Source organism: Emydura macquarii, unplaced genomic scaffold (assembly GCF_026122565.2).
Source record: "Emydura macquarii macquarii isolate MOO-44397 ecotype Brisbane River unplaced genomic scaffold, CSIRO-AGI_Emac_v2 contig_2768, whole genome shotgun sequence".
In the NCBI taxonomy this organism is placed as follows: Eukaryota; Metazoa; Chordata; order Testudines; family Chelidae; genus Emydura; species Emydura macquarii.
In genome coordinates, this window is record NW_027132905.1 from 3,934,546 (window position 1) to 3,960,695 (window position 26,150).

The 26,150-nt window shown below is 42.6% G+C and overlaps 1 protein-coding gene and 1 long non-coding RNA gene across 3 annotated transcripts; one reads left to right on the forward strand and one right to left on the reverse strand.

Annotated features, from left to right (window-relative positions):
- Window positions 1-1,168: 1,168 nt before the first annotated feature.
- LOC137165900 (uncharacterized) lies at window positions 1,169-4,289 on the reverse strand. The gene is made up of 3 exons (XR_010923519.1): window positions 4,058-4,289; window positions 3,115-3,215; window positions 1,169-2,706 (listed from the first exon to the last, which is right to left on the reverse strand). It is a non-coding gene; the product is annotated as an uncharacterized lncRNA (long non-coding RNA).
- Window positions 3,985-26,059, forward strand: DCTN4 (dynactin subunit 4). 2 transcript variants are annotated; one of them, XR_010923518.1, is made up of 14 exons: window positions 3,985-4,156; window positions 6,370-6,440; window positions 7,004-7,182; window positions 8,899-8,942; window positions 13,696-13,803; window positions 15,536-15,609; window positions 16,041-16,153; window positions 17,349-17,458; window positions 18,833-18,906; window positions 19,831-19,885; window positions 20,516-20,623; window positions 21,091-21,188; window positions 21,623-23,231; window positions 25,901-26,059. XR_010923518.1 is itself a non-coding variant. In XM_067567409.1 (13 exons), exons 1-13 carry the CDS (start codon window positions 4,022-4,024, stop codon window positions 21,834-21,836), a joined length of 1,383 nt encoding a protein of 460 aa, XP_067423510.1. In that variant the 5' UTR covers window positions 3,985-4,021; the 3' UTR covers window positions 21,837-24,890. The 2 variants fall into 2 exon arrangements, 1 of the variants encoding a protein (XP_067423510.1); XM_067567409.1 differs by lacking the exon at window positions 25,901-26,059 and having other exon boundaries at window positions 21,623-24,890.
- Window positions 26,060-26,150: the final 91 nt, after the last annotated feature.

Below are 26,150 nucleotides of genomic sequence, written 5' to 3' on the forward strand. Positions count from 1 at the left end.
CTCTCGCTGTCCTGCAACGCTTCCCAGTGGAGGATTGCAAAACAGCAAAAGTGAAAAACTCCTAACATCTCTCCTGAGAGCAGCTGGGTGGGAGTGAAATCCCCAGCACACACCAGAGACTATAACAACACACTGTGCTTCTGCAGCACCTTCCATTTGAGGCTCTCTAAGCGCTTTGCAAACACTAATGAGTTAAAACGCCCCTGGGAGGTAGCTATTATTTTCCTAATTTTACATATGGGGAAACTGATGCTTGGAGAGGTCAAGAGACATACCCAAGCTAGAATCCAAATATCCTGATGGCCAATCCCATACTTTAATCGCTAGCCAGGCCTGCTCCTAGCAGTCATCTGGAACATATTCAAGGTGGATTGACCCAGATGCAAGAGAATCTCACAGGGGAAGTAGTAACCCATTGCTTGGTTACTTTTCTTTTCAGAGGTAGTAAAACCATGAAAACCAAGGCTCTGTGGTTCCAAATAAGTAAGATTTATTAACCATTCACTGCCACATCACTTTAAAAACATGAAGTCCAACTTCCCAGCCAATCTGTTTGAATGACAGTGTTCATTACAAAACCCATAGCATGTGCCCTTTTCATCCTGCAATGCAGACAGTGCTTAATTTGTGCCAGGGCTGAATCTCGGTACCCTTTAGGCTTGGCTGTTCATAGCCCTGGCACTTCTGGGCTTGCTGCAACAGTTATGAATGTAAAAGAATTGTTTGAGCCCCGATACCGCCTTCCTTACAAATGAAGCACTCTCTTTTAAGACCTAAATCACCTGTCACCGTCATGTATTTTGCTGAGTCGAATACTTTGGATTTCCTGGCTATGGAAATCACAATAACATGTTAACAGAAAACTCCTGCCCTGCAGGCACTTTTGTAGCACAGAGCTGCTCTGCTTCTCCGCACAGTTACAGCAGGGAGCTACTGCCAGTAGCTTGGCCATAGTAACTCTGGCAGCCCACTTTACACTCATCATGGCTCTGAGCAATTGTGAAAGCCTGAGCTTTCTTAAGGCACTTACTGTAAAAGGAAATTTTGCAGACAGGCTGGCTCGCTGTCATTAAAAAGATCCCAGCCTGGCACAGTTCTTCCTGTTTGGCATTGATCGGATGGTGGCACCAAGTTTGTCTGTTGGAATATTTACCTATTAAAGGGGATCTCTTAAGAGGGCCTGACCAGGTAGCTCAGCGGATTTGTCAGGTAATCGGTGCCCAAAAGCTGCCATCTGGTGGTAGTTTAGCTGGCCGATGGAGTGGGCCTGACTCCAGAGCCTACGTCCACATAACAAAAGTGTGACCCTCACAGGCACCTCTGTCATTGTCTCCGCAGAGAAAAGGACCGAATGGGCCAGGGACACCGAGCTCCCCTCCCACGCTCAGAGGCACAGTGTTGAGGCCGTGTATGCGGATGTTTGCATTCTCTGTCAGGGCTGTTACTATTCTAGGGGTAAACAGAGGACTTCAGTCTCCAGGACTGTCAGCCTGACACAGCTAACCAGCATCAAAAAGAGGAAGTAAAGGAACACACCCAAGTACTTTTTTTTAGAGCATGAAGAAAAAAATCTCCGTCTTGATTTTGTTTCTTGTTGTTCCTATACCCTACACTGAGTCCTTTGTTTTCAGTGAAGTTGATGTTAACATGGAATCTTTGTTTACTTCCTCACTGGTGCACCAACACGATTAATTATGTCAGAATAGCCCCAAGAACGGTGTTTGAGAGATGGCTGCTGCCTAGCAGACCCATGCTTCTTTTTGTCTTTGCTTAGGTTCCACATACACTCCAATTATTGGTTTCTGTTGTACTTCAGTGGCAGGCTTTTTACAAAACAGAAGGGGGGGGGGAGGAACCCAGCATCCCAGTCCACTTCTCCTTCCCCCCGTACGTGTCAGTTGCACTACTGAGAGTTTAAGGGCAGATGCATTAATGTAAGTCACTCTGCTACCAATATCTAACTTTGTAAAGCAATTTCAGATACTTTGAGCCAAAGCCAACAGTCTTGGAAGTCAAAGGAAGTACTGTCTAAGCAATATGGCACTGAAGGCATGAGGAGCGGTATATATTACCAAAAACTCTATTCTTTGGACTTTGTGAGAAACGAGGGCAGAGTTGCTGACTGTTACAATTTTATTGCAAGTCTTGCATTTTGTGGTATTTCTTAAAGCCCCAGCTCCTGGAATGACAAGACTGCATGAGGATCTCAGCTTTCTTTAAAAAAAGAAAAAAAAAGTGAGGCTCAGAAACCAGAAAGCAAATAAAAAGAACCTAATTTTTAAAAAAATCTCATAATTTTTAAAGCCAGTCTCATCATTTTTTGAGGCCTGACTCATGATTTTTGAATGATTGATGGTGGCACTATTGCAAGTGTATTCTGAACCCCTTCCCTCTCGTTAACTCCATATCAGATTTTCTTTCTTTAAGATTAATTTGATTGTGACCAGCAGCCAGGCTGATCAGAAGGGATGGCAGGGTGAGGGTGGATGGAAAGCACAGTGACTAAGCAGAAAGCCTTGCACATGGGCAATGTTTGGCGATCCTTGTAACGATTCTCATTGAAGGAGCTGTATCAATTCTTTGCTGCTTCCCATCTGAGCACGAGAGTCCTCTGTCCCACTGGGTGGTTGACGACTTCTTCCCCTCTGGCGTAGTGCTGAAGCTCTGCAGCTGATCACTTCAACGTGCCCCAGGTCTCTTGTTAATCTAAAGAAGGGAAGCAGAGCTGGTTTTTGAGACCCACAACTGACTTGCAGAGGCTGGGAGGGAAGTAGGGCTCCATGCTCATAAAATGGGGCTGTGGGGTTTGTGTACTGTCAGAGTGCATTGGATAGGGAGGGTGGAGAGGGAGAAATTGAGGTGATTTTGTAAGGGGAGATTAAGGGGAGTTGTAAGGTGTAAGGACAGATTAAGGGAAGGAGAGCTCCCTGCAAAACCAGACCTGGGGTGGCGGGAACAGCATATCCTTTCTGGGAAAAGAGAAAAAGGTCACAGAGAGGTCAGCATGTCTGTGAGGAGATGCTGCACCACAAACTGAACTTGGCAGGAGGCATACAGGGCTATGTTTGCCCCTGCTGTCTAGAAGATTTCAGTAGTTTTTGTATCTTTTTGTACCATTGCTGGGAGTAGCACTGGAAGAGCAACACATGACGTAAGTTGTCTCTGAGGCTTGAAATACCACGAAAAGGTCGCATTTTAATTCTTCAAGGAGGCATCTGTGGGACAAAACCCAATCACACCAGAGAAACAAAGCGGTTATAACAGCTTCAAAAGGCAGGGCAGCATAATTCCCAAACTATTTGGGGATGCTTTGGGGTGGTGTCCCAAGACAGGCGGTTGCTCAGTAAGATGTAGTTGTGTTATCTAAAACGCATAGACTTTCCCCGGGGAGGTTTAGAAATGGGGCCTTTCACACGTATCAGCCTGACAAGGCAGAAAGGGGCGTTCTGGCGAGGATTTGCGAGCCGTGTACATAGCCGGGCTTCTTTGTGTGCGCGCCAAGGGCTTTTCCCTCAAGGCCTGGATTTAAGCAGCCATCCTCCTGCTCCCTGCTTGAACATTTTCATCTGTTTCTTTGTCAGTCTGTCCTGGCCCCCGCTTACACTAAAGAATGTAGGCTCTTGGGGGGCCAGGCCCGTCTGTCCGTCCCCGTGTTTGTACAGCACCTAGCACAATGGGGGCGCCGGTCACCTGACTGCGGCGCTCCGATGACACAGAGGGGAGGGGCTAGGTCAGGGGCAGGACGGGGACTATGGGGTCTATGGCCTGGCTGTGGGGGGTGGGGGGGGGTTGCCTGGGGCTAACCCCATGGCCCCTCTAGACTCATCGCCTGAGGAGGCGCCATGGAGCCTAGACACACCTCCCGGCCCCGCCCCCACACCAACCTCCCTCCCCCCTCCCCGGCCCGGAAGGGGCTGAGCGATCACGTGGGTGCCACGCGCTCGGATCACGTGACGGGGGCGGGTGGTGAGGGCTGGAGGCGGCGCGCGGCGTCTCTGACTGACCCGGCTCCGCTCCCAAGATGGCGTCGCTGCTGCAGTCGGAGCGGGTCTCGTACCTGGTGCGCGGCGAAAAGGAGATCCGCGCGCCGCTCTCCCAGCTCTACTTCTGCCGCTACTGCAGCGAGCTCCGCTCCCTGGAGTGCGTCTCCCACGAGGTGAGCTACCCGCCGAGCCGGGCCTGGCCGGGCCGGAGACCAGCGAGGAGGAGGGGGACGGCCGATGCCTATTGGTCGCATCACCTGCCGCTCAAATCTTCTGGCTCTTCCCATGGGCTAGCTGAGGCTGTCTGTGAGGGGAAGGGGGCGGAGGTAGCTGTCGAGCCCTCTGCGATTGGTTCAAATAATAGGGGGGGGCGGGAGTTCGGCCCGGGCTGACGTCTTGATTGGCCTGTATCGTCCGTCGGCTAGTTTTCGTCTCCTGATTGGTCAATGCGTGCATGGTGGGTGGACTCTCCTAGTAGGGCCTTGTCTCTGCTCTGGACTATGCCGAGCTGGCCTGGCTTGGGCGAGGGGCGCGGCCCTGGCAGCTGCTCCGTGGAGGGGGCGCCCCTCCCCCCGCCTCCTGGGGGTTGGTTCCACTCGCACCCCCCCGGCCTGGATCTGAGGGGATCAGCCCCAAAGAAGTCCCATCCCCCACAGTGGCCTGGGCACAGTCTGGCCATTCCCTCCCCCACCCCATATATGGCCTGAGCTGCCCAGAAGAGGGTCTCCTGTTCCCCTTTCCCAGCAGGGCCTGGCCCTTCCCCTGCCTTGGTTGCCTGATGTTCTTGCCCGTGCAGCCGCGTGGTGATCCCAGGGTGGCCGCTGGCAGGTAGGCACAGCCCAGGAACCCAACTCTCCCAAGACAAAGCCGTGAACGCTAAGCATTACAGAGCAGCTTCCTTTCCCAGGAGACAATGGCGTGCATTGTCTGTCACAAATCAGCATCTGGGAACCGCTGACTTGCTCTGAGCCCAGATTCAGGGTTCGGAGGTACACCTTTCAGGATTTTTTTTTAAACTTTATTTTCATCTGGACTAGCTATTTCCCCATGCATTTGAAATCAAAGTAAATTTGTGCAGGCAAGACTTTGTACTTCATCAAGGAAAAGATTCATTCAAGATCAAGGCCCTTTCACACTTAAGGTATAAATAGTGATCAGCTGAGACTATGGATAGATGGGTTACCCTCTTTCCAGAGATTCCTGATCAAACAAAACACAAGAGAGGGGTTTAAAAACTTGCACAAGTTATTTTAATTAGTGAGGCATCAATCCCAAAGTTGCTGGTTTCAGCACTGCAACATCTTGACATATATATTCTGTCGTGGATTTAGTAACAGGATAAAGGAGAAAATTGCTCTGATTGTGTTTTATAAAACCTAAATCACTAAAGGCTTAAGATGTGAGGGAAATATTGTTCTCTGTATGCAAATTATAACTTTAAAAAAAAATTATGCTACATGTTAACACATTGTTTTTCCAATTTTTGGTTACTATCTTAAAATGATATTCTGCCAAAATTCCTAGAGTCAGGCTACTGGTTTGGTTGCATTCTGAAGAATCTAAAGACTTGTAAAGGCACTTAAAGTGAAGATGAAATAATCTAATGCAAGTAAAACATCTGTTTGTTCAAATATTTCAGCATTTGTCAATAATGTAAAAGGGTTAGTAAATTGGCTGCATCTCTCATGCTTTTTCTCTTCAGAATGACTGGTCTAGTCACATATTCAGGTGGGAATCCAGGAAACATCTGTATTGGCAGCCCCAAAACATGAAGCAGGTTCACAGATAACAGTTTTCAGTTGTTAATTTCAGTTTTGTTTGTCAATAAAAGGATGTATAAGGAGATATAATATTCCCATAGACTTAGAAAATAAGTTTTCTAAGATACAGGACAATTATAAAAACACTTTCCAGACTATTAATTGCTGACCAATGCAGTTACAATGACAAATTAAAGTTAGACACATGGTGATCAGATATGGAAATAGAGTAGTCGTATAGTTGAAAAAATATGTTTGAAAGGCAAGAGTACTCTTTCTATCAACTTAATTATTCAAGTTCAGAAACAGATGGCTGTCATCTTGAGGCTTTTGTAATCTTTACCATATCAGGGCCCAATTAAACTTGGCCTGTTTCCTAGGTAGTAGCATTTAATCCTTCTTGTCAAGACCCTCTTCTGATGTAAGATACTAAAGAGAAATTCCTTGCCAAGCCAGTCTGAAAAATTTCAAACATCGGAAGTCTATCTTACATCTTCACATTGCTGTTATCTTCCATAAAATATTTTGAGATCACGCAGCAAAGTGTTGCTGCTGCTGCTGTTGCTGTCTTGTCCAGATATATACGGATCAGGAGGATTGAGGTGATTTCTTTGTTTGCTCACCAGGTGGACTCTCACTATTGTCCCAGTTGCCTGGAAAATATGCCATCAGCTGAAGCTAAGCTGAAGAAGAATAGGTAAGGTTGGCTGCTCCTGTACTGCAATGTCTCCTCCTTCAAATCTCTCTTTTTTTGAAGCTCCTACGTTGAGCAATTTTTTCTCCAGCATTAATAATCCCATGATCCATCTATGCATTGTTCCGCCACATCACCGCAGTGTCTCAGTCTCCCTCTCCTGAACCGTTCTCCTAAGTTTTGTCTTACTTGCATTGTAATACTTCTTGGACAGGGAATGTGTCTCACTGTGAAGTGCTATGTGTAATTTTTGGCACTATAATAAATTTTTGTTCTCCTGCTGTCACGTTTACATGTAAGCTTTGGAATTAATTTATACACCTAGCACTATTTTTAGTGTTACCAGCTCATTCTGTCCAACCTTTGGCTGACTTTATGAAACCCTGTTCCTTCCCTTACTGAGTCTGTATGAGCACAATGTTTTCTAAAGCTGCTGTCTGAGAGCAGAAAGGCACATTTTAGTTCTGACTTGCTGTTCTTTAAGAATGTTTCTGTAATACTCTTGTGTAACACTAGGGTTCTGTCAAGGATCTTTCTATCTCATGACTTTCTGTTGTCTTTGACAGGTGTGCTAACTGTTTTGACTGCCCATGCTGCATGCACACTCTTTCCACCCGGGCAACTAGCATTCCTGCTCCACTTCCTGATGACCCAGCCAAGACTACAATGAAGAAAGCATATTACTTGGCCTGTGGATTTTGTCGCTGGACTTCCAGAGATGTGGGCATGGCAGATAAGTCTGTTGGTAAGTAACTCAGTATTAAAGATAGGACCGTGAGTAATATTGGAAGAAAATATTTGTTCAGAGATATTAAATAAAAAAATGGCTCCCTGGTCTGTGGTGCATGGAGCCTCAGTAAAACTTTCTCACACTCTGAGCTGGTAAAGGGGGATTGTCCCATTTAGGAAGTCTCTGAATTGAGAAGTGTTAAGATGAGTTAGTTAGGGTACTTCTCACTCTGCTCTACAATAGAACTAGTCACTTGCCTAGTAAAAGATCTGATTGAGTTAGGAACTCTTTATAATCAGTGCAGTTCTCTGTATAACAAACTACTGTACCATTATTTCAGATTCTTAAGTAGATCAGCTTCTCAACACAGATGCGTGATGTACTTCATGATAACTCCATCACTTCAGTAAACTGATAGTTCTGGCACATCTATTAAGACGAAATATGCATGTGTTGAAGCCATTTTAGATTCCTTATTTGAATTTAGGTTTTCCCTTCAAGGCATTTTTCAATTTTATATATTATGTCCCTTGCCCAGCAGGGAATACAGTAAATATAGAATCTGCACAGTTTGACTGGTTAGATTAGACTGTTAAACCACAATCCTGCAGTTTGATTTAACACAAGCAGATCTTTGTGCTTGCCCAGAGCCCCTGTGACTATAATTCAGAATGAGTGCAGGATTAGGACCTTCAGTTGCAAACTCCAAAAGGCAGAGAGACTGTCTTTTATTTGTTAATTGCCTAACACACTTGAGTGTTGCATTTAATACTGGATGTCAAAGTGGGAGCTTGGCTATGTTGTTTGTCCTGCAATGGAAACTTTTGTTTTTTGTATCTCCTAGTTTTGCCATTTAACAAGAATTTAAGATACCTATTTTATATTATATTCCATAGGGTTTGGCTGCCGTGTAACTGAATCATTACCGTACTCATCTTGGTGCATGGATTTTACTTACTTTTGTATCATTTAATTTCCGTGTTTTTCACTTCATGATTAAAGAACCGTAAATAATTGTTTTAACACTGCATGATTAGATTAATAGCAACTTTAATTATGCTGTGAGGGGAGTAAGATTAGTTTATGATTCTTCAGTGTAAACTGGCAGGTGGCATTCAAATCTGGGACTCATTTATGGAATGATTTTAAAAACTTAATCAACATTTCTTGTTCAGACTGAGACATCTTCAGGGATACTTTGGGTAAAGGTGGAAACTAGTTTACATTTAATTCATCTGGAAAGACATTGTGATTGCCAAAGAATTTGACTTCTGAAATAATTGCATCTCCTGTCAACTATGTAAATAGCAGTAGCTGGGCCTTTTGCAGTAGAGAATGTGATTCTTAACAAGCAGATTATTGTTTTAAAATGCTGTATAAAAACTGATCAAGTAAGCTACTTCTCCATGAAGCTTCATGTGAACAGCCTTCCAAATAGAGGAATCTCTTGGTTCTTTCCAAGATTTCAGCATAGCATTTCATAGCATCTGTGCTGCTATTGGTGGCAGCCCCTCATATGGGGTTTTAGTGTTAAATCTTGCCTGTTGTAATAAGATGCTTGTTCATCATGAAAAAATTGGAAACTTCGCTACAACTTCTTATCTTCAGCATTGTCATGGAAAACATTGATGATGAGTCTTAGAAGCAGTTGTTCTAGTTGCCCAGCATATGGAGTATGAGACTTTTCTCCTTATGAGGACTATTGGCTTTTTGTTTTGTTTTTTGTTTCAGCCAGTGGTGGTTGGCAGGAGCCGGAGAATCCATACACGCAGAGGGTAAGTGAAGGGGAGTGGTAAAGTTTAAATCTTAGGTGCAGTGACATAGGACAGAAAGGCTCTGGTCTTGCTTTTAGGTCAGTGAATTTCTGCATCTCAGTTACTATTGAGAAACCAACTGTGGTTATATGTAGTCACAAGGTCAGTGTCTTGGCTGAATTCAGCAAAAAGAAGGACTCTTGGACACTGCCAAATCTTACCACAGGAGTAGTATTTTATATAGTGCCTCTTTATCCTGAAAGATCCTAAAGTTCTGCGTAAACTATATTTATACAAACATTGTTGAAATGTCACCAGCTGGCACCAGGTATGTGTGGTGAGGGAAATGTTAGAGCCAAACTATGACCCTTATGAGAAGTGCCAGGAATATTTAACATAACGGATGCAAAACCTGTAGACTTTCAAGATCCATGGGTTTTACACGTGCCTATCACAATATGCGGTGTGCCTCATCTAATGCACTAAATACCCCTGCAACAATATGGGTTAAAAGAGACAATCACTATGCTCTCAAATGGACTCTCAAAGAAAAATAAGACAAAAACATCATATCACCTGTAGGTGAACACTTTTCACAAAGCAATCCCTGTATAGCTGGCCTCTTAGTCCTCATCTTCACAGGAAACCAGTACCTTCAAAAGATGAACCTGGGAGCTTAAATTCATAACTTTGCTAGACACTAAATATCATAGTCTTAAGAAATACACTGGATGAATGGCTTATTACAACAACCTGTAACCCACTAATCCCCTTTTTCAGTCCTATGACTTCAGAGGGGTTAACAGGCCACTTAGAATCATAGAATCATAGAATCATAGAATCATAGAGTTGGAAGGGACCTCAGGAGGTCATCTAGTCCAACCCCCTGCTCAAAGCAGGACTAACCTCTGCTATATCATCCCAACCAGGGCTTTGTCAAGCCGCAGCTTAAAAACCTCTAAAGATGGAGATTCCACCACCTCCCTAGGTAACCCATTCCAGTGCTTCACCACCCTCCTAGTAAAAAACTTTTTCCTAATGTCCAACCTAGACCTACCCCACTGCAACTTGAGACCGTTGCTCCTTGTTCTGTCATCTGCCACCACCGAGAACAGCCTAGCCCCATCCTCCCTAGAACCCCCTTTCAGGTAGTTAAAGGCCGCTATCAAATCCCCCTCATTCTTCTCTTTTGCAGACTAAACAAGCCCAGTTCCCTCAGCCTCTCCTCATAAGTCCTGTGCTCCAGCCCCCTAATCATTTTTGTTGCCCTCCGCTGGACCCTCTCCAACTTGTCCACATCCTTTTTGTATTGGGGGGCCCAAAACTGGACACAATATTCTAAATGCGGCCTCACCAATGCCGAATAGAGGGGAATAATCACTTCCCGTGACCTGCTGGCAATGCCCCTCCTAATGCAGCCCAATATGCCATTGGCCTTCTTGCCAGCCAGGGCACACTGCTGACTCATATCCAGCTTTTTATCCACTGTTACCCCCAGGTCCTTTTCTGCAGAGCTGCTGCCCAGCTCGTCGGTCCCCAGTCTATAGCTGTGCATGGGATTCTTTCTTCCTAAGTGGAGGACTCTGCACTTTTCTTTGTTGAACCTCATTAGATTTCTTTTGGCCCAATCCTCCAGTTTGTTTAGGTCACTCTGTATCCTATCCCTACCTTGCAGGGTATCTACCACTCCCCCCAGCTTAGTGTCGTCCGCAAACTTGCTGAGGGTGCAATCTACCCCATCCTCCAGATCATTAATAAAGATGTTGAACAAAACCGGCCCCAGGACCGACCCCTGGGGAACTCCACTTGTGACCGGTTGCCAGCTAGACATGGAGCCATTGATCACTACTCGTTGAGCCCTATGCTCTAGCCAGTTCTCTATCCATTTTATAGTCCTTTCATCCAACCCATACTTCTTTAACTTGCTGATAAGAATACTGTGAGAAACCGTATCAAAAGCTTTGCTAAAGTCAAGGTATATCACATCCACCGCCTTCCCTACATCCACAGAGGCAGTCACCTCATCATAGAAAGCAATCAGGTTGGTCAGGCATGACTTTCCCTTGGTGAATCCGTGTTGACTGTTCCTGATCACCTTCCTCTCTTCCAAGTGCCTTAAAATGGATTCCTTAAGGACCTGCTCCATGATCTTTCCAGGGATTGAGGTGAGGCTGACCGGTCTGTAGTTCCCCGGATCCTCTTTCCTCCCTTTTTTGAAGATGGGCACTATATTTGCTTTTTTCCAGTCCTCAGGGACCTCCCCCTGTTGCCACGAGCTTTCAAAGATAATAGCCAATGGCTCTGAAATCACCTCAGACAACTCCCTCAGCACCCTCGGGTGCATTGCATCCGGCCCCATGGACTTGTGAATGTCCAATCCTTCTAAATAGTCTTGAACCTGTTCCTTCAGCACTGCGGGATGTTCGTCTCCTTCCCATTCTGTGCCACCCAGTACAGCAGTCTGGGAGCTGATCTTGTCTGTGAAGACAGAGGCAAAAAAGGCATTGAGTACCTCAGCTTTCTCCACATCCTCCGTCACTAGGTCGCCTCCCTCATTCCTTAAGGGGCCTACACTTTCCCGAATCTTCCTCTTGTTGGCAACATGCCTGTAGAAACCCTTCTTGTTCCCCTTCACGTCCCTTGCTAGCTGCAACTCCAATTGTGCTTTGGCCTTCCTGATTTCATTCCTGCACGTTTGAGCAGTGTTTTTATAATCCTCCCTAGTCGTCTGACCAAGCTTCCACTTCTTGTAAGCTTCTTTTTTGCGTTTAAGTTCGCCAAAGACGTCTTTGTTAAGCCAAGCTGGACGCCTACCATATTTGCTATTCTTTCTGCACATTGGGATGGTTTGCTCTTGTGCCCTCAATAAGGTCTCCTTAAAATACAGCCAGCTCTCTTGGGTTCCTTTCCCCCTCATATTAGCCTCCCAGGGAATCCTGCCCATCAGTTCCCTGAGGGAATCAAAGTCCGCTTTTCTGAAGTCCATGGTCCGTATCCTGCTGTTCCCCTTTCTTCCTTCCATCAGGATCCTGAACTCGACCATCTCATGGTCACTGCTGCCTAGGTTGCCACCCACTTCTACTTCCCCTACCAAATCTTCCCTGTTTGTGAGCAGCAGGTCAAGAGAAGCATGGCCCCTAGTTGGTTGCTCCAGCACTTGCACCAGGAAATTGTCAGCGACACTCTCCAAAAACTTCCTGGATTGTTTGTGCTCTGCTGTATTGCTCTTCCAGCAGATATCAGGGTGATTGAAGTCTCCCATGAGAATCAGGCCCTGTGAACTGGAAACTTTCCCCAGTTGAGTAAAGAAAGCCCCATCTACCTCATCCTCCTGGTCTGGTGGTCTGTAACAGACACCCACCACGACATCACGCTTATTGTTCTTGCTTCTAAGCTTAACCCAGAGACACTCAACTGACTTATCTCCAGTTTCATACTGGAGCTCAGAGCAGTCATAGTGCTCTCTTACATACAGTGCAACTCCTCCCCCTTTCGCCCCTGCCTGTCCTTCCTGAACAGTTTATACCCATCCATGACAGCGCTCCAATCGTGAGAGTTATTCCACCAAGTCTCAGTTATTCCAATCATGTCGTAGTTTCTTGACTGTGCCAGGACTTCCAGTTCCTCTTGCTTGTTTCCCAGGCTTCTTGCATTTGTGTACAGGCACTTGAGATAAGTAGCCGACTGGCCTACTTTCACAGTATGAATTGGGAGGCCTCCCCTGCTGCACCCTCCTACTTCTGCTTCTTTGCGGTGTCCCTCTTCCCCACTAACCTTCGGGCTTAGGTCCCCGTCCCCCGTCGAAACTAGTTTAAAGCCCTCCTCACTTCACCTTGAATGGTCTCTTCCAATATGTGCTAACTACTTATAGTAACAATCTGTTCCACCTTGTATTTAGCTGTGGCACTGGGTACCTTTCCCAGACCTGAAGAAGAGCTCTGTGTAAGTGCAAAAAAGCTTGTCTCCTTTACCAAGAGAAGTTGGCCCAATTTTACCTCACCGACCTTATTTCTCTAATATTCTGAGACCAACGGCTACAACAACTCTGCAAACGTGAATATTTAATGGCATAGATCAGACATGACGTCTTCTTGGGCTTCATTTGAAAGCCCCCCACACACAAACTAAGTTCCAAAGAATTTAATTTACATAGGAAGGATGGAAGGCTGAATCATCCTTGTCAGGAACACTTTTATTTTAATTAACATGCAGACTGTTGAAGAAAACATTTGTTGTCTATGTGAACAGAAGTTGTTTTCCTGGTCATCCCTTCTTCTAGGTTTTGAGCTCTCCTGGTCCCCAACATAATACATCTTACTATCCTCATCCTCTGTTATACACAGTTGGTCTCTGAAAAGGAGGTTGCCAATTGTACTTCTACACCAAATTGTGCTCAACTGGCCATGCAGTATTCTCCATGACTTTGGAGAGTGCCATGTTTTCCACTCAATACCCTGAAAAAAGGCTCAATTACTGCAGTAGCTGGGAACTAAAAGTTGGGTGATCTATTATTTTTATGATAGAATTGGTCTTGAGATGAACCATAGTGTGGATGTTGAGGAACAATGAAACTTCTGCTCCTGTTGCCCATTGTGTGGTAAGACTGGGAGACATTGACGCTTCCTCAGTGTATTTCCTTCAAAATAAAACCAATATTGGCAATGGAAAGAAATAGTTTTACGGAAAGGCAAACTCAATAGATGGATGAATGCCATTGGCCAGTCTGATATAGTGTACCATACAGTACATAACTGGTCCTTTTTTTCCCTTTCAGATTAACAAACTGGTTGAATATTACCAGCAGCTGGCTCAGAAAGAGAAGATTGAGCGGGATCGTAAGAAACTGGTGCGACGCCGAAACTACATGCCACTGGCCTTTTCGGTGAGCTGGGATGTTGGTGCTCCTAGAATAGAAACAGTGGGAGCACAGGAGCAGGGCTTCCTAAATGCCTCAGTTTTGAAGATTAGATGGATAATAGTGCCTGCCAGAAAAAGCGAGGAGACCTATCAATGACAGTGGTAGGATCAGTAATCTTCCCTCTAAGTATTTCATTAGTTCCCAGCCCCTCCACCCAATAATCCCTGAAGGATTTCAAAATCTGTTACACAGACGGTTTGTGCTCAGCTCAGATGAGCTTAGCTCAGCTACCACTGAAATGCAGCTGCTTCTTGTGTGAGGACATTGCAACAGTCCTACCACCTGTTTCTTAAAGGATGGAAAGAATCTTTCTATATTGAAACTATGTAGTGGGAAGTTAGGCAGAACACAAATGCCAGAGTTGGAATGTAGCCAGGATACCAGGGTTAATACTTCTCTATACGATTCTATAATGTTGTTCAGATGTTAATTGGCAAGTATCTCTTGGTCCTCATAGCGCAGGATTGACATGTATTGGTTATCTGCTAAAAGTCTTAACTGAAGTTGGGCTTAAGAATTTATCATAATCAGAACGGTGCATTTATTGTAACTGCTAGAGAGAAGCTTACTTCATTTAGCAGGGTAGCTCTCTGTATGCTTGCTGCCTTTTGGTTAACTGTGTAACCAGCCTGCTCTGTGCATTTGCTCTTGTCTTATGGCTGCATTTTTTTTGTCTCCGTTGCTACCTGCTGCTTTTTTGCGGGCTCTTCACAGCAACACACAATACATGTAGTGGTAAGTCTCTTCACAGTTTCTGCTAGTACTTGAAACCACTCACACACCAATAGTGTGTCTGAAGTCCAGCCCAGTTTGATTTTAACATCGTTCCAAGGTTCATTATAAAGCTTGTATTTTAATAATTTAGGTTTCTTTCTTTGGCCTTTGGGCACAAAACATGTTTGAAAAATAGCCAATATGCACTGACTAAGACATAGTCCCTGCATAGGCTAACATGGCTGCCCAATATCATCTTCCTACCAGTTAGCCCAACCCATCAGATGAAAACCTCTCATTTTAGCTCCAGGTGAAGCAAATTCTTGCCTAATAGGATGAGCCTTGCAGCATTCCCTGGAAGGTCTGAGAAGTCAGGTTCTTTGGGCTCCCCAGCAGCCTCTCACTTTTAAAATCCTGTCTCCAGCTGAGATCTAGTAAGTCAGTGAGCAGCTCAGCCGTCCTTACCCATTGTGGCCATACCTAGAGATGAGTAGACTGTTAGGTAGCCGGGTCCCATGCCATACAGAACTTTAATCTGTATTCCACTTTCTCCATCTACTTCTGATGGCAGTGCAAAGTGTTTTCGTCTGTAATGTGCTCACATTTACCCACTTCTTCAAGGCCAGTGAGCTACCACATTCTGCACTAACTGTAACTGAGTTGCCTTCAGGAGTAGCACCAAGGTCAACACATTGTAGTTGTTCAGCATGGTGGTTTAAGTAAAGAATTAAAGCTTGACAAATCTTTGACAGTATACTTCTGCTCTTCCTGGGCTGCAAGTACAAGGATTTTATATTGTGCTAACAATATTTTTAGCAGACAAAATCCGCAAATTATTGAGCAGAGAAGAAACTCTTTCAGTTTGCTTTCGTTTGCTTGGCACCCTATGCTTGTCCTGTTGTCGCAGGCTCAAGTTTACTATAGGCCTGTGTCCTGACAGACAGCAGATCTGGATTTGGTAATACTGTTTTCTTCCTTGTAGGATAAATACGGTCTGGGAACCAGACTCCAGCGTCAGAGGCCTGGGGCGCCCATCAGTGCTTTTTCTGGACTCTCGTGAGTTTTCAGTGTTCAGTCTATTGTCGGTGGGAGGGATTAAAGGGGATAAACAGGAAAATAAAGGATAAATTCAGAAAGATGAATAAGTTATCTGATATGATAGGAAAAGGGCTTCATCTTGAGAGTTGGTGGAGAGATGGGATCATGTTAAAGGATGGGGCAGAGCGAGTGGGATCACTACTGAATCGCCAGGCTGTCACTCATCCTGTAGCTTACCCTGCTGTTCCTAGATATCCAAAAAATCTCTAAATAGAAGTCAATGTAAGTCAGTTACCTCATACAGCGATATGAGTTGAGAGGGAATCTCAGCCTTAATGCTGTTTGTTTGAGTGTAATCCGACACTTTATTGTGGTATAATTTTTTCAGTCATTAAATGTATACCGTGTTTAATGACTCCCTAATTTGTCTTTACTGTTTTTTGCTTCAGCCTGAAAGAAGGAGAGGACCATAAGGAGATAAAGATTGAGCCTGCTGATGCTGTAGAAGAAGTGGAACCTCTGCCTGAAGATTATTACACAAGACCAATAAATCTTACAGAGGGTAATAGCTTAAGATTCCATCTTGTTTCTTGTGCTGCTCTTCACCAGTTGAGCTAACCATTGAGAACAGCCTAGACTTCGTCCACATTAAATGATTCTTGGGGTTTTTTCATGTTTTTATGGTTTTATTAATTGTATTGCTGGAGGTGGTACAGTGATGCAAGTTAGTAAAGAATGACCTCAACCAAAAAAAGCAAAAATGTTATCAGACTTCCATGTCTAATGAGAAAAGTTGAAGCAAGAATCTGAAAAGTCAGGACTGTCCTCTTGCATCCTTCTGATAGCATTTTGTTACTGACTTGATTTAATTTTGAAAACTGGCAGCATTTGGAGGAGGAAAAAAGCTGACATCCTTGTTAGTAATAACAGGAAATGAGGGAAATGGCTGTGCTGATAGGGAATGGACTTGTACACTGAACTTAATAGTAACAATTGTTCATTATTTCGGCAACAGTTTTAAACAGTTCATTTACACTCTGGGGTTACTGAGCTGAATTTTGCCTCAATTGGTAAGTCTTTGTAAATTGGCTGAAGCAATGTTGGAGCAAATAGTATAAAATATGAAGTTCAAACAACAATCCAGATTTTCTGTTTTGAGTACACTGTTGTGCTGCTTACACTCTGTGCCAAGTTTCCACCCTCTCTTCTTTCAAATCCACAAATGAAAATATTTAAGAAATCTACATTGCTTTAGGAATACACCTTTTTGGTAATCCGGTGCATGAGTCTGAATTGGTCAAACACCTTGGATCAGAAGCCACTTCTGTCTTGTACAATGCACTGCTCAACTGTAGTGATAATGAAAAAGCTAAGAAAATGAAGGAATATAATTTTTCAAGGCTGTACTCAAATGTTATTTCCTATTCATGCCTAGTAAATTTTAAATAGTCATGAAATGGCTTTAGAAATCTGGTCCCCAGTTTTGTGGCTGGCTGTTGTCAATGTCATACCTATGTCTACAGTGCCTGGTCCTTGCTTTTTCTATGTATAACTGTCGTATCTTTGTGATCATGCATTACTGGAAATCTTTAATTTTTTTGTCAAGGCAATTACTGAATCAATGGAAGAGTGATGTAAAATTCCTTAAATGTAGCAAAAGTATACTGTAATCTGAAACATGCTGCATGATTTAATGCGACTTGTTTATCATCAGTTGAGAATTTAATTTGGATTTTTATTTTCAAATATGTGCATAGTGACTACCCTGCACCAGCGTCTTCTGCAGCCTGACTTCCAGCCAATCTGTGCTTCCCAGCTCTACCCGCGCCATAAGCACCTTCTGATCAAACGCTCACTGCGCTGTCGGGTAGGTAGCCAGATACAGAGTAGCTTTTTCCTAGTTTTTGAAATCCTAAACTGTGGGAACCCACCTGAAAAACTAACTTGCGATTGCATTTCGTCTCTGAAAGTTCCAGCCTAGAGCAATGCTAAAGGATCATGAAATAAGAAAATGCCTTAGAACCAACTAGAGCAGGGCCTGGTGAAGTATAGTAAGAACACTACACTTGGGGGGCAGGGTGAGACACATGGCTGAAGACTAACGGCCAGATTTCTGAAAGTGTTTAGGTGCCTAAAGATGCAGACAGGCACCTTACTCCCAGTGACGTCTTGATTAGCCACATTTGAAAATCTCACTAGGCACCTGTTTACTTCTTAATGGACTTAAATACCTTTGAAAATCCAGTCCTAAATGCCTTAACTAGCTGTGAGACGGTATTTTAGCATACTGCCTGGGAGTAGCTTATATGGTTGGTGTTAGAAAAGGTTTTTTTGTTTAAAAAAAAAAACAAAAAAAAACAGAAAACATGGAAAGTTGGTTAGCACTGAGATGATTCAGTGCAGAAGACTGATTCTGTAAGACTGTGGACAGTAAGCAGACATTTCAAACTACCGTATTTCCCCATGTATACGATGCACCTTTTTTCGAAAAATTTGGGGTCTAAAAACTTGGTGCGTCTTATACAGTGGTTTTAGATTTTTTTACCGTAATACATTTTTTTTTCAAATTTCGGGCCCCAAAATTAAGGTGCGTCTTATACATGGGAGCGTCTTATACATGGGGAAATATGGTATATCTCAATAGAAAAGCAGAGGACTGAGCACAGGTGTAGAAGCCAGGAAGTCTTGAATTCATATTGTGGGTTTTGCTAATGATTCACTATATGACCTTAGGCAAGACACCTGTTTTTCCATCTGGCAAATGGGGATAATCTTCAACTCCCAGAAGAGCTGAGGATTAATTAGTTAATATTTTAAAAGTATTTTGAAGATGTAAAATGATATCCAAGTGGTACATATTATCAACAACAAGTAATAGAGTACAGTTAAATTTCATCTGAAGGAAGGGGTTATAGTAACTCTGATTTAATTCAGATTTGTGATGAGATTGCAGTCTTGCATTATGTAGTTGCTTGTCCATTATGATTATTGAAAGTGGGGAGAGAATCTAAGGTCTTAGGGTTTCAAGATAGCACCGGAACTGGAAATTTTCAGTTCATCAGCATTTCGACCAAATGCCTAGACCAAATTTAGGACGATTTGTGTGGACTAGATCTTTAGGCTGACAGAATTAGTAAATTGAACATCCAAACTATGGTATTTGCAGTTTTTATTCTTTACTGTGTGACTGTACACAATGTTTACATTTATGATGTTTAAAATATCTTTTCATCTGTTTTAGAAATGTGAACATAATCTGAGTAAACCAGAATTCAATCCAACATCCATCAAATTCAAAATCCAACTGGTTGCTGTGTGAGTATTCTGGGAATGGATGGGGCGGCAGTATCTTGCTGTGTATTAATATTTAGTTAAAACCCTACATTCTTTTAGGCCTAGCAGTAATCTTGATGTCTAAAATTCAGAGATAACTGGGGATGTAAAAAATAAGATGGTAATTGAAACCAGCTGTGGACATGTAGAAGCTCATGCAATGTTTCTTTGAGTAACCCAGGAAAATTTTTAATATATCTGGCAGAAAGTTGTACACGGTAATGGAGAGAGCATTGCCAGAGATCATGTAAATCTACAAGCACCAGCTATGAAAAACTTGTCTTTTTAATTGAAAACTTATGCAAAAATGGTGATCTTTAAAAATGGTGATCTTTGATGTTTCAGCATTGAGATGTCGCTCTAGGTGGCATCATAGAAACGAGCACAATAGCTATCATAGCATACACAGGTTTCAAATAGAATCCATTGCTTTCAGGGACAATTACAGCTTACCAGTGTTTTTTAAAATTACCTGGAGGTTTTTTTTATTATGAGGTTATTTTCAATGCAATATCACTAGGAGCTCCCTTGGCAATTCACTGTACAATATCTCTTTAAAGCAGCCAATCTTAGTGTCAGTTAAAAATTCCCTTTAAAGCTTTCTAGAACAAAGTTATATTAGTTCTTTGAAATTCCACTTCCTGACTTTAGTCTAAAAAGTAAAAGAAAATTCACTGAAAAAGGCACTCTCTTGTTTAAAAAAAAAAAGTGGTAATTGATAGGAGTTATCTACAGAGCACTGAATTTGTCTGTTCTGTATAATCCTTTTGATTGAATTGTATGTTTTTAAACAAACTGAAGCATACAGTCTAAACAAGTCAGATGAGTATCTTTGAATGTGTAGATGGACTTTTGACGGGCAGAGTACTGGTAAGAGCAGGCTCACATTGTATCTTTCATTTGTAGCAACTACATCCCTGAGGTGAGGATCATGTCCATTCCTAACCTGCGCTACATGAAGGTCAGTGTTTCTCTTTTCAGATCCCCTTAGTTAGAGTGTGAGTGGTGGATCCACAATATTTTTAAGAAGTCTTCTGGCTTGATGAGGGGACTACGCTTGTGATAGCATTAGCTTTCCTATATTTTATAGCTAACTGGAATGGAGTTAAACAGCGACTACTGCTATTCAGAGAAGGTACCATAACTAAGGGATGGCAAGTGCCTTATTTTGGTATGGGATGAGGTGAGGAAGAAATCTTTGCACTTTGAATGAGTTGACTACAGTATAATGTGACACTGGTGAATGTCACAAATGTACCAGTATGTTGGGAATGATAGGAGTTGAGTTGGGAGTCAGAGTAAATTCCTAGCATACATTTTCATTAAAATTGTACTAGTGAGGTGGAAATGCCCTTCCTAAGTGTAACATGGCATAGCATCCTTTTTCTGAATACCTACATCCCATGAGGAGGATGGATGATATAGATCAGTGGAGTATTCTGTAGATCTTCATGGAGGTAATGTAACATAGTTTTGAAGGCACACTAGCCAGCCTGAGGTCAGTTCTATAAAGCAGACCACTAAGGGTGAAAGATGATTTCTTAGTATAATTGATTCCTAAGCTGTGCACCCTGCCTTTGTATCTCACCAGGAGAGCCAAGTTCTTTTGACTTTGACCAATCCAGTGGAAAACCTCACCCATGTCACTCTGATGGAATGTGAGGAGGGAGACCCTGATGACATCAACAGTACTGCTAAGGTACTGCACCTTCTTGCTGAACAAGCTGATAATGCAAAGGTGTATTCCAGTGCACTGTGCATTTGTATGGGCTGGGCAGCACCCAACTTCTCATAAGCTACAGGAGGATTCATGTACATCAGTCTCAGCCATGTCTCACACTCCTTCTGTGGGAGATTTAAACCTTAAACCTAATGCATTAATATCACCATTGTACAATATGAGAACAGTTTGTATATCACCTTCAATGTGCTTATTATCAGGGTCCATAACTCTGAAGAGGTAACTTTCTAATCCAAGGGGAAAGTGTTATAGTGACCTTTGATAAGGAGGAAACAAAAAGGGTGGAGGAAAACCAGAGGACTCTTCTCTTCCTCTGTGGTGCCCCCTTGCTTGACTAGCCTTCAGAAGAGAGTGCTTACTCTGATGCTAGATGTGCAGGTGGTGGGATGTGTTTCAGCACTGCCCTTCTCCATACTGTGTTGCAGGTGGTGGTTCCTCCCAAGGAGCTAATCCTAGCTGGCAAAGATGCTGCAGCAGAATATGATGAGCTGGCAGAACCTCAAGATTTTCAAGATGACCCCGAGTGAGTTTTCCATCTTCCATGTGTGTGGGATAATTTGACATGTGGTACTTGCTTATACTCAGCAACTTCCTCTTTTGCTACTCTTCCTCAGCACATAGGCTTTTGTCAAGCTTGAGAAATGCAAAAGTTCTGTGTTTTCTGTCTGCGGTATGGATTGTTCAGAATTCAGAAATATGGATTGTTCACTTCTCTATAGGCTGTGGATTTCAGATTGTAAGCAGCTGTTCCAGTTGTCCATCCTCTAGAGAATCATGCTAGCTTTTCAAGTAGAGTTTACAATAGTAATACTTGAATAGTGGTGTACAGTACTTGCTAGTTGGATACTTGCTAGTTAGAATAACTAAAAGATCTGTCCAGAGATGTTGCATCAGTCCCACAAAGAGAAAAGCTGCTTGAGACTTGGCTGATCTAATACTCTGTTTCTTATTTTGCAGCATTGTAGCCTTCCGAAAGGCCAACAAGATGGGAGTTTTCATCAAGGTCACTCCACAGAAAGAAGAAGGCGAAGTGACCATGAGCTTTAAGATGAAGCATGAGTTTAAAAACCTTGCTGCTCCAATCCGCCCCAGTGAGGAAGGCGATCAAAGTTCTGAGGTCATCTGGCTCACCCATCACGTGGAGCTGAGCCTTGGCCCACTGCTCCCATAACAACTTCCAACAGCTGGATCCATAAAGATGGAGCTGGGATAGACTCTCTTGCCGTGACAGAATGCATCCTGTTGAAATGATTTGTGAAAACTCATTTGTGATGTGTACACACACCACAAATTCCAGCCAAGAAATGAGGAGGAGGTTGCATAGGTGAGGGAGAAGGGGACTATGTAGTTGGATGATTTGTTCTGCTCTCTGTAATGCCCACTTCGTGAATCTGTGGCTTTCTCACAACACCACATGCTTGTTTAACTTGCAGTACAAAGTTCAGCACAGACAAGGCCACCTCTGGACCCGTGTTATCCCTTGCTGAAGTCACATTAGCATTACCTACAAAAAACCCCAAACCCCTTACGCTGGCTTTCCTCTTCTCCATATCAGTCCTATGAAGCCAATATTAAATACTCAACCAAACAAATCCTTTCTCTGGTAGAGCCTGCTGTTCATGAGTACATTTCCAGGGCTGTGGCTCCCTCTCTTCTGTTACAATAATCATCTGTTGCAGCAGCATGATACTCTTACTTGCTTTCTGTCTGCTGTTAGAATCTCATTAGTTTAAAATTTTCTTTAGCCCCAGGCACTCAAAGGTTCTTTTTCCTTTATAAAAAAGAATGCTTTGCTCTGTACAGCTTGTTTGGGAGGCAGTGGATATTAGGAATTTATTTGCCAATTGTGTTGAAATACACAGCTCTTGTAGCTCTTGTGGGCTTGGCTTACAATTGATATCATTTTAAGCCTTTATGGTTGGAAAATGTAGGTTATTATGCATGGTGCTCTAGGATTTGAGAGCACCAATGGCTACTAAGTCACTGAAGTGAAAATGCTGCTGCTTCAGTTTTTATTGAGGCTAAGACAACTACTGAGTGCAATTTCTGCATTCAGTAAGTTATTTGTAATGAATGGTGAAATCAACCAAAGAACGTGACATCTCAGATCGTTTTATACACAAAACCTTTAAGGGTTAATTCAGGAGTGTGCTCAGTGTGTTTACCAGTGACTTGAAAAAAAAAATAGCTGTGGGCTTCCTGAGCAGAAAAAAATTAAAAGGAAAGGCTTATCCTGACCTTCAGCACTTCAGAAGTATACACTAAGTATAACTTACATGCTACAATAAGGCTTATTTTGGCTGTAAGTTGACCTAAAACCACTTAGACAGCATATCCGTGACTTTGGTTGTAACATGCCACCATTACCACCAACTACAGTATTATAATGCAACCAATGCAGGATTTCACTTCCTACAAAGATTTTTTTCAGTTGCTCTTAGTTAAAAGCAGTGACTGTTGTGAAACCTCTCTCTGAATGAGCAGCAAATGCAGGCTACAAAAATCTTTATCTTGGGGCTTTGACATGCAACCTGGAGATAACCAAGTGGTCTTCAAGCTCTTCCAGGTATGTTCTGTTTGGTTAAATAAGAAATGTTTACTGTATGTGACTCTGCTGTTTTGTAGTGTAAGGTGTGGAATCTGGGAAAGGAGAGAAACACATAATTTTATTTAGCAAAATATTAATGCAGTGCATAGATTGGGGCATCTTGGCATGCATCTGAAAACAACTTTTCAGTAAAACAGGAACTGGTACCCATTTTGTGTCCAGAGGGAGTCAAATTGATCTGCATCCTGTTTGACAGCCTTTGGGAAGGAGCTGCACCATATCTGCTAGTTTGTGCAATAGGTATCACAGCAGAGAGGGGCTTAATGTTTACAAATTTGCGTAGATGATACACAGATGTACAGCATGAGTTTAAGTGTAGCCAGTATTTATTCATAAATGTATACTGTCAATAAGTGTCTGCTACTGTCTTATGTAACCAAGTAACAACACTTAAGCTTTGATTGAGTTTTCTTCAGTAGCCAAAGTAACTGGCAAACTATCAACACTAATTATCAATAACAATCTTTTCCAAACTAGTTTTTGGCAGCTGCCTGGTATTTTCAAACTAGAGTTGTGAAAAATGGTTCACCACTTGTAGCTGAGTTTAGGATGTCGCTCTAATGAAGTACACAAGAAAGGTTCTTTAGCACCTAGTTAACTCTATAGGAAAATCCAGATGTACTTTGGTGCTATAATGTGCTAACTTGAAAAGTAATGGGCACATTGGCTTTCAATGGCTTAACTAGTCCAGTGAATTTGTTTTCCCTTATAGGAGACAGGAGTAACTTTCGCTGTTTTCCATGCATATTTGTGCAAAAACTTCTCACTTGTTCCCCTGGGGAACAATGAAAGCACTCTGCCTTCATCAATGTTGACAGATTGTGTTGCCTTATACCTTAATTTATGTATGAACTTGAAATAAATAAAGCAGGCAAAACTGGCTTTTTTATCTTGTGCAATAACGGTACTTAAACTGCAGTATAAACGTTAATGCATATGAAGCAGGGATCATTCCATTCATCAGTTAAATGTAGGCTAAATTTCAGTCATACTTCTCTACAGCTGTAAAAGTGTCAACGGAAGAGCTGGCATCAGTAGCTCCTGATTGCAAATCCCATGATCGCTACTGGATTATGCTGTCACTCAGCTGTTTGTAATGGAATTCAGTATTTTTCAAATGAACTATTCCAAACCTGCTTAAAATTATGAATTTGTAAATATATATTGCACTTTTGCCATTCTCTATCATCACCTCTGCACTATGCACAAAGTATAAATCTCTCCCACGGGTAGTTTATATCTTATATCCTGTATTTTTAGCAACTTAGTCCTTAATTTTAAATTTAGCTATGGACTCAAATTAGGACTTTACAGATGACCAGCTGTATGGGGTTTAACATGTCCTCAGCTTTAAGAGTAAGCTGGCCATGTACACTCTGTATAATTGATTGAGAGGACATCAGCACAAAGCACTTCTGTTTTGATAGAATTAAAGAACTGGGAGCATAAAACGTAATTTAGAAACAAGTTTGTGATGAACGGGAGCAGAGTTAAGATGGTTTAGGTTTCCTTAATTCTCCATTTCCATAATTTCAAATGTGTTGTCTTTCAAAGTTTTGCCTTTACTTAAAATTTCCTAGCTGTCAATAAAATTTTACTAAAACTGACAATACTAAAGCATGTTCGTTAAATTGATGCACAGCTTCAACTTTAGCTCCAGTTTACTGAAGGTTTTAGGTGGAAATATTTTTTTGAATTTTGTCTTAACTATGAGGGAAAAATTGAGGTTGCCCCACATTTGTTCTTGAATATAAAATTGTCCATCCTGGGTTAGGCCAATGGTCCATCTAGCCCAGTAGCCTGTCTTCCAAGAAAGGCTGGTGCCAGATGCTTCAGAAGAAATTAACGGAACAGGGCAGTTGATCCATCCCCTATCATCCAGTCCCAGCATGTGGCAATCTGAGGGTTAGGAACACCCAGAGCATGGGGTTGCATCCCTGACTGTTTTGACTAACAGCCACTGATGAACCTATCCTCCATGAATTCTTTTTAAATCCAATTATACTTTTGGCTTTTACAACATTCTTTGGCCTTTACAACATCCACAGGCTGATTGCCCCACATAAGCAAGTACTTCTTCACATAACGCACAATCAGAACTACATAATGTATTCAAGGGGGGAGGGGTGAAAACCTACCATGGATTTATATCGAGGCATTATGATATTTTCTGTCTTAACTATTCCTTTCCTAATGTTTCCTAACATTGTTAGTTTATTTGACTGCTGCTGCACATTGAGCACATATTTTCAGAGAACTATCTACAATGACTCCTTTCACTCTTGAGTGGTAACAACAAATTTAGAGCCCCTAGTTTTGTATGTGTAGTTGGGGTTGTTTTCCAGTGTGCATTACTTTGCATTTATCAACATTGAATTTCATCTACCATTTTGTTGCCCAGTGTTGTGAGATCCCTTTGTAACTTTTCACAGTCTGCTTTGGACTTAACGCTCTTGTGTAGTTTTGTACCATCTGCAAATTTTGCCATCTCAGTTTCCCTTTTTCCAAATCATTATGAATATGTCGAACAGCACTGGTCTGAGGACAGCTGGGTGGGAGACTATTTCTCTCTTTTATCTGAAATCTGACCATTTATTCCTGCCCTTTGTTTCCTGTCTTTTAACCAGTTACTGATCTAGGAGAGGACCTACCTTCCTTATCCCATGACTGCCTACTTTGCTTAAGAACCTTGGGTGAGGGACCTTGACAAAGGCTTTTCTTTTTGTCCCTTACATATGTATATTATACCTTAATGGATTGCACAGCACATGTCTGATAAACTTCCTTCAAACCTACATGTTCAGCTTTCTTAATTTGCATAAACAGTCCATTTACAATCATACCTTGAGGATCGCAGCCATCTGTAAGTATGTGGTA

Coding starts and splice junctions, on each gene's coding strand:
- DCTN4 (XM_067567409.1), top strand. CDS start 4,022: ATGGCGTCGCTGCTGCAGTCGGAGCGGGTCTCGTACCTGGTGCGCGGC. Junction 15,610..16,040: donor AGTGCTTTTTCTGGACTCTC/GTGAGTTTTCAG, acceptor TTTTTGCTTCAG/CCTGAAAGAAGGAGAGGACC. Junction 19,886..20,515: donor CTAACCTGCGCTACATGAAG/GTCAGTGTTTCT, acceptor GTATCTCACCAG/GAGAGCCAAGTTCTTTTGAC.